The sequence below is a fragment of the Bos mutus genome, chromosome 1 (assembly GCF_027580195.1).
Source record: "Bos mutus isolate GX-2022 chromosome 1, NWIPB_WYAK_1.1, whole genome shotgun sequence".
Taxonomy (NCBI): Eukaryota; Metazoa; Chordata; class Mammalia; order Artiodactyla; family Bovidae; genus Bos; species Bos mutus.
The window spans coordinates 143939061-143953238 of NC_091617.1; the positions used below are offsets into that span (position 1 = coordinate 143939061).

At 44.3% G+C, this 14178-nt stretch overlaps 1 protein-coding gene across 1 annotated transcript in view; it reads right to left on the bottom strand.

Moving 5' to 3' along the window:
* KCNH8 (potassium voltage-gated channel subfamily H member 8) overlaps window positions 1-14178 on the bottom strand; it is a 493246-nt gene that overhangs the window by 109692 nt on the left and 369376 nt on the right. The window contains exon 8 of the mRNA XM_070388278.1: window positions 7449-7646. Coding sequence (XP_070244379.1) covers window positions 7449-7646 — 198 coding nt within the window. The remainder of the gene's footprint in view (window positions 1-7448; window positions 7647-14178) is intronic.

The window sequence follows — 14178 nt, forward strand, 5'->3', positions numbered from 1 at the left end:
GGGAAGATTTCATGGAAAGATGGGCTCGATAAAGGACAGAAATTATATAGACCTAACAGAAGCACAAAATATTATGAAGAGGTGGCAGGAATACACAGAAAAACTGTACAAAAAAGATCTTCATGACCCAGATAATCACGATGGTGTGATCACTCACCTAGAGCCAGACATCCTGGAATGTGAAGTCAAGTGGGCCTTAGAAAGCATCACTACGAACAAAGCTAGTGGAGGTGATGGAATTCAGTTGAGCTCTTTCAAATCTTGAAAGATGATGTTGTGAAAGTGCTACACTCAATATGCCAGCAAATTTGGAAAACTCAGCAGTGGCCACAGGACTGGAAAAGATCAGTTTTCATTCCAATCCCAAGGAAAGGCAATGCCAAAGAATGCTCAAACTACTGCACAACTGCACTCATCTCACACGCTAGTAAAGTAATGCTCAAAATTCTCCAAGCCAGGCTTCAGTAGTATGTGAACCGTGAACTTCCAGATGTTCAAGCTGGTTTTAGAAAAGGCAGAGGAACCAGAGATCAAATTGCCAACATCTGCTGGATCATGGAAAAAGCAAGAGAGTTCCAGAAAAGCATCTATTTCTGCTTTATTGACTATGCCAAAGCCTTTGACTGTGTGGATCACAATAAACTGTGGGAAATTCTTGAAAGAGATGGGAATACCAGACTACCTTACCTGCCTCTTGAGAAACCTATATTCAGGTCAGGAAGCAATAGTTAGAACTAGACATGGAACAACAGACTGGTTCCAAATAGGAAAAGGAGTACGTCAAGGCTGTATATTGTCACCCTGCTTATTTAACTTATATGCAGAGTACATCATGAGAAATGCTGGGCTGGGAGAAGCACAAGCTGGAAGCAAGATTGCCAGGAGAAATATCAATAACCTTAGATATGCAGATGACACCACCCTTATGGCAGAAAGTGAAGAGGAACTCAAAAGCCTCTAGATGAAAGTGAAAGAGGAGAGTGAAAAAGTTGGCTTAAAGCTCAACATTCAGAAAACGAAGATCATGGCATCTGATTCCATCACTTCATGGCAAATAGATGGGGAAACAGTGGAAACAGTGTCAGACTTTATTTTTTTGGGCTCCAACATCACTGCAGATGGTGACTGCAGTCATGAAATTAAAAGACCATTGCTCCTTGGAAGGAAAGTTATGACCAACCTAGATAGCATATTCAAAAGCAGAGACATTACTTTGCCAATAAAGGTCCATCTAGTCAAGGCTATGGTTTTTCCTGTGGTCATGTATGGATGTAAGAGTTGGACTGTGAAGAAAGCTGAATGCCAAAGAATTGATGCTTTTGAACTGTGGTGTTGGAGAAGACTCTTGAGAGTCCCTTGGAGTGCAAGGAGATCCAGCCAGTCCATCCTAAAGGAGATCAGTCCTGGGTGTTCATTGGAAGGACTGATGTTAAAGCTGAAACTCCAGTACTTTGGCCACCTCATGTGAAGAGTTGACTCATTGGAAAAGACTCTGATGCTGGGAGGGATTGGGGGCAGGAGAAGAAGGGGACAACAGAGGATGAGATGGCTGGATAGCATCACCGACTTGATGGACATGAGTTTGGGTGAACTCCGGGAGATGGTGACACACAGGGAGACCTGGTGTGCTGCGATTCCTGGGGTGTCAAAAAGTCGGACAAGAGTGAGCGACTAAACAGAATTGATGTTATCTTTTAGAAGTTTTATTGTTTCCCTTTACCATTGAATGAAAATCCATCTGGAATTAATTTCAACTTAGTGTTAAGATGGTCAAGTTTGTTTTTCAACATGTAGAAATAAGATCTACAGAAGGCCAACAAACATGTGAAAAGATGTCAACATTACTGATTATTAGAGAAATGCATATTAAAACCACAATGAAGTATCACCTTGCACTGTCAGAATGGCCGTCATCAAAATATCTACAATGAATGCTGGAGAGGGTATGGAGAAAATGGAACCTTTTTGCATTGTTGGTGGGAATGTAAATTGATGCAGGCACTCTGAAGAATAGTGTGGAAGTTTTTAAAAAACTGAAAATAGAGCTACCATGGACCTAGCAATCCCTGCACTCCTGGGCATATGCCTGGAGGAAACTATAATTTCAAAAGATATAGGTACTGTAATGTTCATTGTGGAACTATTTACAACAGCCTCGACAAGGAAGCAACCTAAATGTCCATCAACAGAGGAATGGATAAAGAAGATGCGGTACATATACAGTGGAACACTGCTGCGGCTGCTGAGTCGCTTCAGTCGTGTCCGACTCTGTGACCCCATAGACGGCAGCCCGCCAGGCTCCCCCGTCCCTGGGATTCTCCAGGCAAGAACACTGGAGTGGGTTGCCATTTCCTTCTTCAATGAATGACAGTGAAAAGTGAAAGTGAAGTTGCTCAGTCGTATCTGACTCTTAGCGACCCCATGGACTGCAGCCCACCAGGCTCCTCCGTCCATGGGATTTTCCAGGCAAGAGTACTGGAGTGGGGTGCCATCGCCTTCTCTGACAGTGGAATGCTACTCAGCCCTAAAAAGGAATGAAATTGTGTCATTTGCAGAGATATGGATAAAGCTGGAGACTGTTACACAGAGTGAAGTGAATCAGAAAGAGAAAGACAAATATTGCACATCAAAACATACATGTAGAATACAGAAAAATGGTCCGGATGAACTTATTTGCAGAGCGGAAATAGAGACACACATGTGGACAACAAACATATGAAGCAAGGAAGGGGAAGAAGGTGGGGGGAATCGGGAGATGGGGATTGATACATATATGCACACTACTGGTACTATGTATAAAATAGATAACCAATGAGAACCGACTCAGGGGACTCAGGGGACTCTGCCCAGTGCTTTCTGGTGATCTATGGGAGGGAGATTAAAGAATGAAGGGATACATGTACAGAGAGCTGATTCACGTTGCTGTGCAGCAGAAACTAACAGAACATGGCAATGCAGCTACGCGCCAACACAAATTAATTTTAAAAGTGTCCTCATTTCTCCCTTGTGTTACAGTGTCCCCAGTGTCATAAATGAAGCGGCTGTATGTTTATGGGCAGGTTTTTGCACACTCTTCTTTTCCATTAGCTCAGTTAGCTCTCTCAGAGGCAACACCAGCCTTTAACTACTGTGACTGTTGCACAGCATGACATTTGCAGCATAAATCTTCCCATTTTGTTCTTCTTTAGGAAGCTTTACAATACAACGTTCTTCTTTACTGCTTACATTCTTTTTAATTTCGCATTTCCCTTGATTTTTAAAAACAGCTTGTCAGTTTTCAAACAGGCTCATACATACAGACAAACACACATTTACTGGGTTTTTAAAATTGAGACTGCATTGACTCTTAAGGTTAATTTGAATAAAACTAGTATGTTTACCATGAAAGTGAAAGTGTTAGTGCTCACTCATGTCCAACTCTTTGCCACCCCACGGACTATACAGCCCATGGGATTCTCCAGGCCAGAATACTGGAATGGGTAGCCTTTCCATTCTCCAGGGGATCTTCCCACCCCATGGATCGAACCCATGTCTCTGGCATTGCAGGCGGATGCTTTACCAGCTGAGCTACAGGAAAGCCCAAGAATACTGGAGTGGGCAGCCTGTCCCTTCTCTAGGGGATCTTCCCGGCCCAGGAATCGAATCGGGGTCTCCTGCACTGCAGGCGGATGCTTTACCAGCCCAGGAGTCGAATCGGGGTCTCCTGCACTGCAGGCGGATGCTTTACCAGCCCAGGAGTCGAATCGGGTCTCCTGCACTGCAGGCGGATGCTTTACCAGCCCAGGAATCGAATCGGGTCTCCTGCACTGCAGGCGGATGCTTTACCGCCCAGGAGTCGACCGGGTCTCCTGCACTGCAGGCGGATGCTTTACCAGCCCAGGAGTCGATCGGGGTCTCCTGCACTGCAGGCGGATGCTTTACCGCCCAGGAGTCGAATCGGGGTCTCCTGCACTGCAGGCGGATGCTTTACCGGCCCAGGAATCGAATCGGGGTCTCCTGCACTGCAGGCGGATGCTTTACCGGCCCAGGAGTCGAATCGGGGTCTCCTGCACTGCAGGCGGATGCTTTACCGGCCCAGGAGTCGAATCGGGTCTCCTGCACTGCAGGCGGATGCTTTACCGGCCCAGGAATCGAATCGGGGTCTCCTGCACTGCAGGCGGATGCTTTACCAGCCCAGGAGTCGAATCGGGGTCTCCTGCACTGCAGGCGGATGCTTTACCGGCTGAGCTACAGGAAAGCCCAATGCAGGCATATCCTTCCACTATTTTAAACTACTGGTAAATTTTTCAATATTTTGTAGTTTTCTGTGTAATAATATTGCATATTTTAAATATATGTTCCTGTGTATTTGATGTTTCATAATTCTATTCTATATTTCATTGTCCTGTTGTTTATTACTAATATAGAATATAATTGATTCTTTTGCATATTGACTTTATATCCATCAGCCTTCCTAAATTTACTTGTTAATTCTAGCAGTTGTTGAAGCTTTTAGGGTTCCTCCTTTGTTTTGGGTCTTCTCAAAATTTACATAGACTTGTCTAGGTATGGATTTTTTTTCATTATTTTTGCTTCTCTTCAATAGCTTAAAATATTCTTCCCATAAATCAGTGATACGTACACTCTTTAATTACAGATGCCATGTAGAATCTTTTCTTTCTCTCTTCCCACTCAGCTTCTGAGAGCCTCTGCCCCAGATAATTCGCTGGGGTTTTGACAACCACCTGAAGCATTTAATACCACTCCTGCCTGCTTTTGTAGTAAATATTGTGTCCCTGCCATTAGCAACTTCATAAGCCTGTGTGGGGATCCCTAATAAGATATCTTAGCATTGATTCCATGGTAATGCATACTTTAAATTAAAAAATAAATTATTTGTACATAATTATAGAAATTCAATGAATAAAATAAATTTGCAGTATATAATGAAATGGATATCTTACAAAAAGTTTGCTAGGTTTTAGTGAATCCTGGCATTTAAATTCAATAAACCTCTGTTGCCTTATATCTAAATTAGGGTGCTGCTGCTGCTGCTAAGTCACTTCAGTCGTGTCCGACTCTGTGTGACCCCATAGATGGCAGCCACCAGGCTCCCCCATCCCTGGGATTCTCCAGGCAAGAACACTGGAGTGGGTTGCCATTTCCTTCTCCAATGCAGGAAAGTGAAAAGTGAAAGTGAAGTCGCTCAGTTGTGTCCGACTCCCAGCGACCCCATGGACTGCAGCCTACCAGGCTCCTCCGTCCATGGGATTTTCCAGGCAAGAGTACTGGAGTGGGGTGCCATTGCCTTCTCTGAAATTAGGGTGCTAATAATCTCCATTTCATACTGTTACAAGAATTAAATGAACAAAGTATTCAATATTGTGAGCTCTTAGGATTAGTTCTCAAAATTATGCCAGCAATTAGTTAACCAGGAAATATTGAAATGAAGGCATCACTTCTCTTAGCCTAGGGTAATTGTCACAATAATACAGCTATTTCCCACAGACATAAATTTGCGAAGCTTTATTTAATAAATTCAAGTTACCTACATGTCATTTGCCATTCAAAACCAATGGCTTCCTAAGTTCTGCTAAGTTACCTAAATGCTTTAATGCCATTTACAAGTGAGTACTGGTTTTGCACCTGGGTCATTTGCTCAATAAACATTTACCAAGTGACAAAGTGGCATTATCTGAGTATTTCCCATATCTTTTGGCTTTGTGACTGGCTTAGCTTCTACTTACAGGGAATAACAGGGAACAATAATACCCTTAGCAGTTTCTAATTCAGGACTGCTTACGCTAGAGTCTGTGAATCAATAGGAAATAAGCATCATTATCTAACATAGTCTTCCAATGTCAAATTAGTAGGTTAAGCCTTGAGCATTTCCAAAAAATTTCCATTAAGAGTAGGAAAAACATGGGCAGATATTAAATAAGTATAGACTGTGTTTGTTTGCAAAATGCTTGTCATTCTGCTGGGCTGAAAGATGGGCCCTCAAAGACAGCGGCAATTATGTAAGCCATAATACTGGGTATAACATCGCCACCACGGGAGCTGGCACATCACAGCTCTCCAGAAAATGAGAATTCCTGTTTCCGGCTCCCTAGGCTGTTTCTGCTCCACACTGGCCCAAAGCCTGTTCCAAGCGCTGCAGTCCCAGCCTGCTACTTCAGCTGTTCTGCCTTTCCAAGAAATCCCCTGATCCTTGGCCCCGCGTCTCACTGCTTCTGAACTTCCTAACTGATTTGGTACTCAGCATATCCTGCCTGGCATTGTTTAAACTCTTCCCACACATTTCAGCTGATCCTTTTCAAACTGATCCTAAACTCCTGAGGGAAAGTTTGCCTTCATGCCGCCCTGGTTTCACGGTAGGTTGGAGGACTCGTGGTATAAGTCTCAGTGTTCATCTCACATCCGTGCAAGGAAGTTGGAAGAAACCATGCTCTATAATGAGGTTCAGCCTCGTATCAGAGGACATGATAATCCCAATCAATATACACATGCTACTGTATATAAAGTAGATGATCAACAAGGACACACTTTATCGCACAGGGAGCTCTCTCCATATTCTGTAGTAACCTATATGGGAGGAGAATCTGAAAAGAATACGTAGATGCACAACTGAGTCACTGGCTACACACCTGAAACTCACTCAGCCCTGGAAGTGCATTACGCATGTGAGTTCTAAGTTACTTCAGGGTGTAGGACTCTTTGCGACCCTATGGACTGTCGCCCAACAGGACTCCTCTGTCCATGGGATTCTCCAGGCGAGAATACTGGAGTGGGTACCTATGCCCACCCCACTCGAGTACTCTTGCCTGGAGAATCCCATGGACAGAGGAGCCTGGTAGGCTGCAGTCCATGGGGTCGAGAAGAGTCGGGCATGACTGAGCAACTTCACTTTCACTTTTCACTTTCATGGGTTGGAGAAGGAAATGGCAACCCACTCCAGTGTTCTTGCCTGGAGAATCCCAGGGTCAGAGGAGCCTAGTGGGCTGTTGTCTATGTGGTCACACAGAGTCGGACATGACTGAAGCGACTTAGCAGCAGCAGCAGCAGCAGCTATGTCCTTCGCCAGGGTATCTTCCCAATCCAGGGATTGAACCCACACCTCTTATGTCTCCTGCATTGGCAGGCAGGTTCTTTGTGCTGTGCCGTACACCTGAACCTAATAAAAAATTGTAAATCAACTATACTTCAATTAAATACATATATATGTACACATTTAAAAAATGAACCATCAGGTAAACAGTTATTTCACCTGTCAGAGCATGGAACTCTTGAATCACAGACGTTCACTGCTAGTCTACATGTACACTAAAACACAGGTCAGTAATTTCATTAGTGCCGTTAGAATCTTCCAGTGGAAACCAACCTACACGTGCTGTGCAGGAAAGGGAAAGGGAACAGCAGCCGTGTGGCAGCTCTTGTTCCTTCTGGCCTAAAGGAAGAATGTTCCTTACCGCCAATCAGCATGGTGCAGATGGAGAAGATCTTTTCTGCATCTGTGTTAGCAGAGACGTTCCCAAACCCAACACTGGTGAGGCTGCTGAGCGTGAAGTACAGAGCGGCGATATAGGCACTTCGGATCGACGGCCCGCCCAGGGTATTGTTCCCATAGTAGGGCGATTCCAGTCTCTTCCCCAACTCGTGGAGCCAGCCTGCAAAGGAAGAAAAAATGAGCATTTAAGCCTCCCAAATAAAGTCCCAGTATTAGCACCTGGGCATAATGATGAATGAACATTTAAGGATGCACCAAGTCACTTGGAAGAAAGAATGTTAAAAGGAAGTTAAAGGCAAGGAATTAGATTCCATGGCTCTAGAAGCAAAAGCATCACTCTCATACATCTGTTTTTTATAACACACACAGTAGAGAAATATGCATTCAAGAGTGGATTGGTGGTCAAAGCTGAAAAGCTACCCTAATGCAAGAACTACCTTCAGTGACAGAGCAGATATTTCTAAGCTCAGTAATAATGTTGTATATTTCATTAGCCATTAAGCTGGTTTGTCAATTGGAACTTTAAGAAATAAAGAAGCTGAGTAGGTGTTTTTCAACCCTGCATGATAGTAAATAGCAACCAACACAAAAATCTAGACTTCGGACAGGCAAGATGTGATTTATTTCTATCGTGTACTGACTTTCCCTACTTTATTCCCTTGACATGTTGCATGCTAAATCTCTTCATCCTGTCTGACTATTTGTGACCCCATGGACTGCAGCCCGCCAGACTCCTCTGTCTGTGGGGATTCTCCAGGCAAAATACTGGAGTGGGTTGACATTTCCTATAAGTCTTAGTCCATGCTTTTCTTAAGAAGCCTTCTTTGCAACCTCATTCTGCTGTCTGGGGATGATGGGAGAAAACTGTACAACCAAGAGATCCCTATAATAGAACTGGAAGTTACCACACAACTGGTCCACAATACTGGGGCATATATGTATCAAAACTCATCTAATTAACTGCTTCAAATAAGTGCATTTTATTGTATGTCCATTATACTATCATCAAGCTATAATAAAGCTATGTTAATAAAGAAGGGAAATAGCAAGTACAATATTAACAATAGTACATTAGAAACACAACCCAGAGACCACGTTAAAATAAAGTCCTTTATTAGAAATAGCTGCCCTTTAAAATCTTATGTTTAAAAATTCTATGTGCGCGTGTGTGTGTGCTACAAAGCTCTATGACAATCCCCTCAGCCCATAACACCCCTAAGACTTTTGTTAAGGGGTGTTATTCACTGACCACTATTTCCTTATTAACACTTCATTTAATGGGTGCCCAAGAGGAGATGGAGAGTCACTACATTATTAAGTAGTAATAATGCAGTCATTACCAACTAAGGCTATAGAGTGTGGACCTGCGCTAGGTAATTAGAATGCAAACTTGAAAACAACAGGGCTCCTTGAGGTCAAGGAGAAATGCTCCGTGGCAAGCACTCTGTTTTATTTATCCTGTCTCTAGAGGCGTCCTTATCAACCATCGGCTTGGCTCAGAAATATCTAGAGGCTTGACAAATAGAGACAAGCAGGCCCTGTCCCTGGATTTTCTGGTGCAGTGCATGGAGGCTGTGGAGAAGGGCTGAGGATTTGCCTTTGCACTGGGTTCCCACATGATGCTGATGCTGCAGATCTAGGGAACCGTGCTTTGCCAAATCATCCTCAATGCTGGCTGCAGCTGGGAAAACTTAAAACAAAAACACATTCCCAAGGGTCACCTCCGTATATGGAATCAAAACTTTTGGTTCTGAGATCAGGTACTGGTATTTTTAAAAGTTCCCCAGTAGAATCTGACATGAAGATAGAATTTAGAACTACTATTCCAGAACTGAGCAAAGCCTCTAGCAATACTAGAGTTTAATAAGTGTTATTTTAAAAGTGAATGAATTAATGAACGTATAAATGATTCTGTGGGCCTTGCTTGTGGCTCGGCCAGTCGAGTCTGCCTGCAATGCAGGAAACCCGGGTTTGATTTCTGGGTCAGTAAGATCTCCTGGAGAAGGAAATGGCAACCCACTCCAGTAGTCTTGCCTGGAGAATTCCATGGACAGAGGAGCCTAGCGGGCTGCAGTCCATGGGGTCACAGGGGGTCGGACATGAATGAGTGACTAATACACACATAAGACACACACATAAATGATTCCTGCCCTCTGTGGCAATGGCTAACTCCTTTCTGCTTCACGTTTCTCGTTTGCAATTTGTACAGTTGCAGTGGGATTAAATGAGATGTGACATGAAGAAATGCCAACCCCTTCAGTGGCAGAGGTTTAGTGTATCATATCTTGTTTCTCTCTCTTTCTCATGTTACTTAAATTGGAACAGAAAGTAAAGGAAATATGAGATCAGGAGTGAATTCTGAAGGAAAAGGAAGGTGGCGACTAAGTATTCAGAGAATCCACGTGTGGCATCTGATAGAACCGAGCATCTGTTAACCAACAGAAATGAGAGGAGAAAATCTAGGTGACAGCAAGTCTTAAAACTGTGGGACTTACACACCCATTTGTGAATCTGAAAAAGACAGGCTCCTGTTCCCAGGACAAAGCACCTGTGGACTCACAAAAACAACTTCACATACATTTTCAGGCGGTTCAGGGCCTCTTTGTACAGGCCTGGTCCAAGGGCCCAGATTAAAAATTCTGCTCCAGAAATTTCAAGTGGGGCTTCCCTGTGGCTCAGAGAATAAAGAATCCGCCTGCAATTCGGGAGACCTGAGTTTTATCCCTGGGTTGGGAAGATCCCCTGGAGGGAATGGCAACCCACTCCAGTATTCTTATCCTTCAATTAAAAAATAAATAAGTGAAAAAAAAAAAAGAATTTCAAATGAAGGAAAGTAGGAAGTGGTAAAGCATGATTTGGTAAAATCTGGTTTAATCTTGTATAGAAAAAGACTTAGATATAAAGACAACTTATCCAAGATTAATTAAAGAGATATTACATGTACATTTATATGCGCTGCAGGGGGAGAGTCAAGACAAGTAAGATCAGGAAGCAGAGGTGACATTTGGATATATAGTGTGTTCAGGGTGGAGATTTCCACAGAGCAGGGCTCTTACAGGCCTTTGACCCAAGCACTGTCAAGTATGGGATTCCCTGGTAGCTCAGCTGGTAAAGAATCCACCTGCAATGCAGGAGACCCCGGTTTGACTCCTGGGTCAGGAAGATCCACTGAAGGGATGGGCTACCCACTCCAGTATTCTTGGGCTTCCCTGGTGGCTCAGCTGGTAAAGAATCAGCCTGCAATGTGGGAGACCTGGGTTTGATCCCTGGGTTGGGAAGTCCCCCTGGAGAAGGGAACGGCTGGGGATTCTGGCATGGAGAATCCCATGGAGTATACCATCCATGGGGTCTGCCAAGTGCAGCCAACCACAGACTCTGAGTGGCTGGTGGCTTAGCTACTTCTCATGTGCCTTTCAAACAATGCTCTGAAAGGGACGTCATGCCCCTGCTCATAAAAGTGATTAGAGGGGACAGTCAACAAAGCGATTGTCCCTTTGTTTCATGTTGGTCATTACCACTAATATTGGGAAGTCTGAGCAGCTAAAAAAAAAAAATGTCATCTTTCCTAGAAAGTAAATATTGCATGATTACTTTTTGTTTTAATTGATGAGCAGAAGAATGAAACACCACCACCACCACCGTCTACTCATCTTGAATTAACGTGTTCATTTGCTCATAGAACCCCAAGTCTTCTCATTAAAAATAAAGCTGACCAAACCAGCCAACACATGTGATTTAATTCCTTAATTGGAACAAAACCAAAACATTTAAGAATTCTCCAAACCAAATCAGTTTTCATAGAATATCATTTCCTTAATAAAACAGGATAACATTTTGTGATAGGCCATACAGATGATATTAGATTATATGCTCACTCTATCCCTGTTCATTTACATATGTGTGAAACCATCTCAGAAGCAATTCAGGGAGCAAAACACAGACAAACAACAGACCTCCTTTTGTTGATAACTCTTTTCTGTCTGGCCAACTGTTCTATTTTCAGAGGCATCTTGTTTTTTCTTTAAGAAGGATTGCTACTAAATTGTGTTACAGCTGATGAAACAAACAGAAGCAATAATAGTGATGAAAAAAACCTGGTAACACAGGGAAAGGAGGTAACACCCACAAATCCGGGGATGGGCTCTGTGGGCTAAATAAAACTTTTTCGCAGAACAGCTTGTCCAAAATGAGAGCACATGTCCCACTGTAACAAGACCACATGTCATTGTACTGTACAGAAGAGGCAGCTCCACCAATTTGGAAGCCAATCTTTTTTTAATCTGGAGAAATTCATCTCTAAACGAAGGGATGTCCTAGAACAGTCTGTCTGCTTCTGCTCAATTTTTTTCCCCTAAAGAACATTTTGAAGGAAAAAGCATACACAAAATATAATCTAAATATACTAAATACACTGCCATCTTATAAAAACAAAAGATATCATAAAATAATTCTGTCATTACCAAAACAGTTTAGATGAATAAAATAGATTTATGACATAAATATCAATTTCAAAGACAGAATGCCTCTTAATGAGCATGCTCAGAAGAGCCTATAATTAAGCATGATAATTCAATCCATGTATTTTTCATTGCATACTTACCATGGGCCCAGTATTCTGCTTAATTATATACTTTTAACTCTAAAAGGCAGTTTCTTATTATTTTACTATAGGTTTCCTACAATCATATACTTAGTTTTATCATGCATATACACTCATTCACAGTTTGTACAGGTATGACCTGCTTTATAGAATAGATGTGTTCCTGAAAAGCTTAGTTTATATTTGCATTTGGTAAATTAACAGATAGTTTGCTTTTATAGAATAGATGTTATTTGTTCCTGAAAAGCTTAGGTTTATATTTGCATTTACATGGGCACAAAAAAATTATAAATACTTAAAGAGAAACTTTGGTGAGGAAGACCAGAAGTTTAGCTTTAATGAAAAGGAATGGGCAGGAGGGCATGTTATTCAAGACCCACAACAGCCTAGGGCTGGGAATGGGGGTGGGGACCCAAGATGGTGGGGAAAAGGAGGGCTGGGAATGGGGTACAGTCAAGACCTACACCCACAGATGGGGGCAATGATAGGAGGGCTGGGAATGGGGCAGTCAAAAAAATTATAAATGGGGGCAATGAAAGAGGGCTGGGAATGGGGTACAGTCAAGAAGACCAGGTGGGGGAAGATAGGAGGGCTGGGAGAAAAAGAGACCCACACCCACAGGTGGGGGTAAAAAGGGCTGGGAATGAGGAAGGACCCACACCCACAGATGGGCAGGAGGGCTGGGAATGGGGTACAGTCAAGACCCACACCCACAGGTGGGGGCAATGATAGGAGGGCTGGGAATGGGGTACAGTCAAGACCCACACCCACAGGTGGGGGCAATGATAGGAGGGCTGGGAATGGGGTACAGTCAAGACCCACATACAGGTGGGGGTAATGATAGGAGGCTGGGAATGGGGTACACAGGTGGGGGTAATGATAGGAGGGCTGGGAATGGGGGTCAAGACCCACACCCACAGTTGGGGGCAATGACAGGAGGGCTGGGAATGGGGTACAGTCAAGACCCACACCCACAGGTGGGGGCAATGATAGGAGGGCTGGGAATGGGGTACAGTCAAGACCCACACCCACAGGTGGGGGCAATGATAGGAGGGCTGGGAATGGGGTACAGTCAAGACCTACACCCACAGGTGGGGGTAATGACAGGAGGGCTGGGAATGGGGTACAGTTCCACTACAGTCACAACAGGTGGGGGCAATGATAGGAGGGCAGGTCCCCACTCCAGGCCCCAGTCCAGGGAGGGGGGGTCCTAGGGCTGGGATGGGGTACAGTCAGACCCAAAGCATTTGGCAATGACAGGAGGGCCAACAGGGCTTACAGTCAGGAGATGGGGGCAATGACAGGAGGGCTGGGAATGGGAAATCAGAGACACCCACAGGTGGGGGCTTAAAGGAGGGCACAAAATCTCACACTCTGACCACACCCCAGATGGCAGAAGTGATAGGAGGGCTGAGAATGGGGCCCAGATCAGACCCACCCACAGGTTGATTTTGGAAGGTACAGTCAAGACCCAGAGAGGTGGGGGCAATGACAGGAGGGCTGGGAATGGCTCATCCTGGAGACATAGGCACAGGCAGCAGCCTTTCCGGGGAAGCTGTCCCCACCATCCAGGGACACAGTGGGCAGGTGCATTTGGCTTTTGAAAGTCCTGCCTCCACTTTCAGGAGAGCCAGCGGGCTATGGGAAATAGGGACCCAGCCCAACCACCAGCCTGTCAGCTCCAGGACTGGACACCTTAGGCAGAGCAACTAGCCTGGTGGGAAAACAGTTCCACCCACCAGCAGGTTGACTGTCTCAAGACATCCTGAGTTCATAGCTGCTCTGGGACCTGGTCGTACCCACCAGTAGCTAGCAGCCTCCACACAAAGAATTAGCCAGGCTGAGGGCCAGCCATGCCCAGCAGACTACCCACAGTACTGCCTTCCAGAAGAGAAGGACTCACACAGCCCACACAGGGGCACCCCAAGAGCATATATTGCTGGTGGCCAGGGGGGAAAATGCTGCTGGGATGCAGAGGGCATTTCCCACCAAAGGCCACCTCTCCAAGGCCAGGAAAAGTAATCACCCTACAAAATATATAGAAATAAAAACAGCAAAGTAGGAAAAATAAGGCAAAAGAGGAATATGCCCA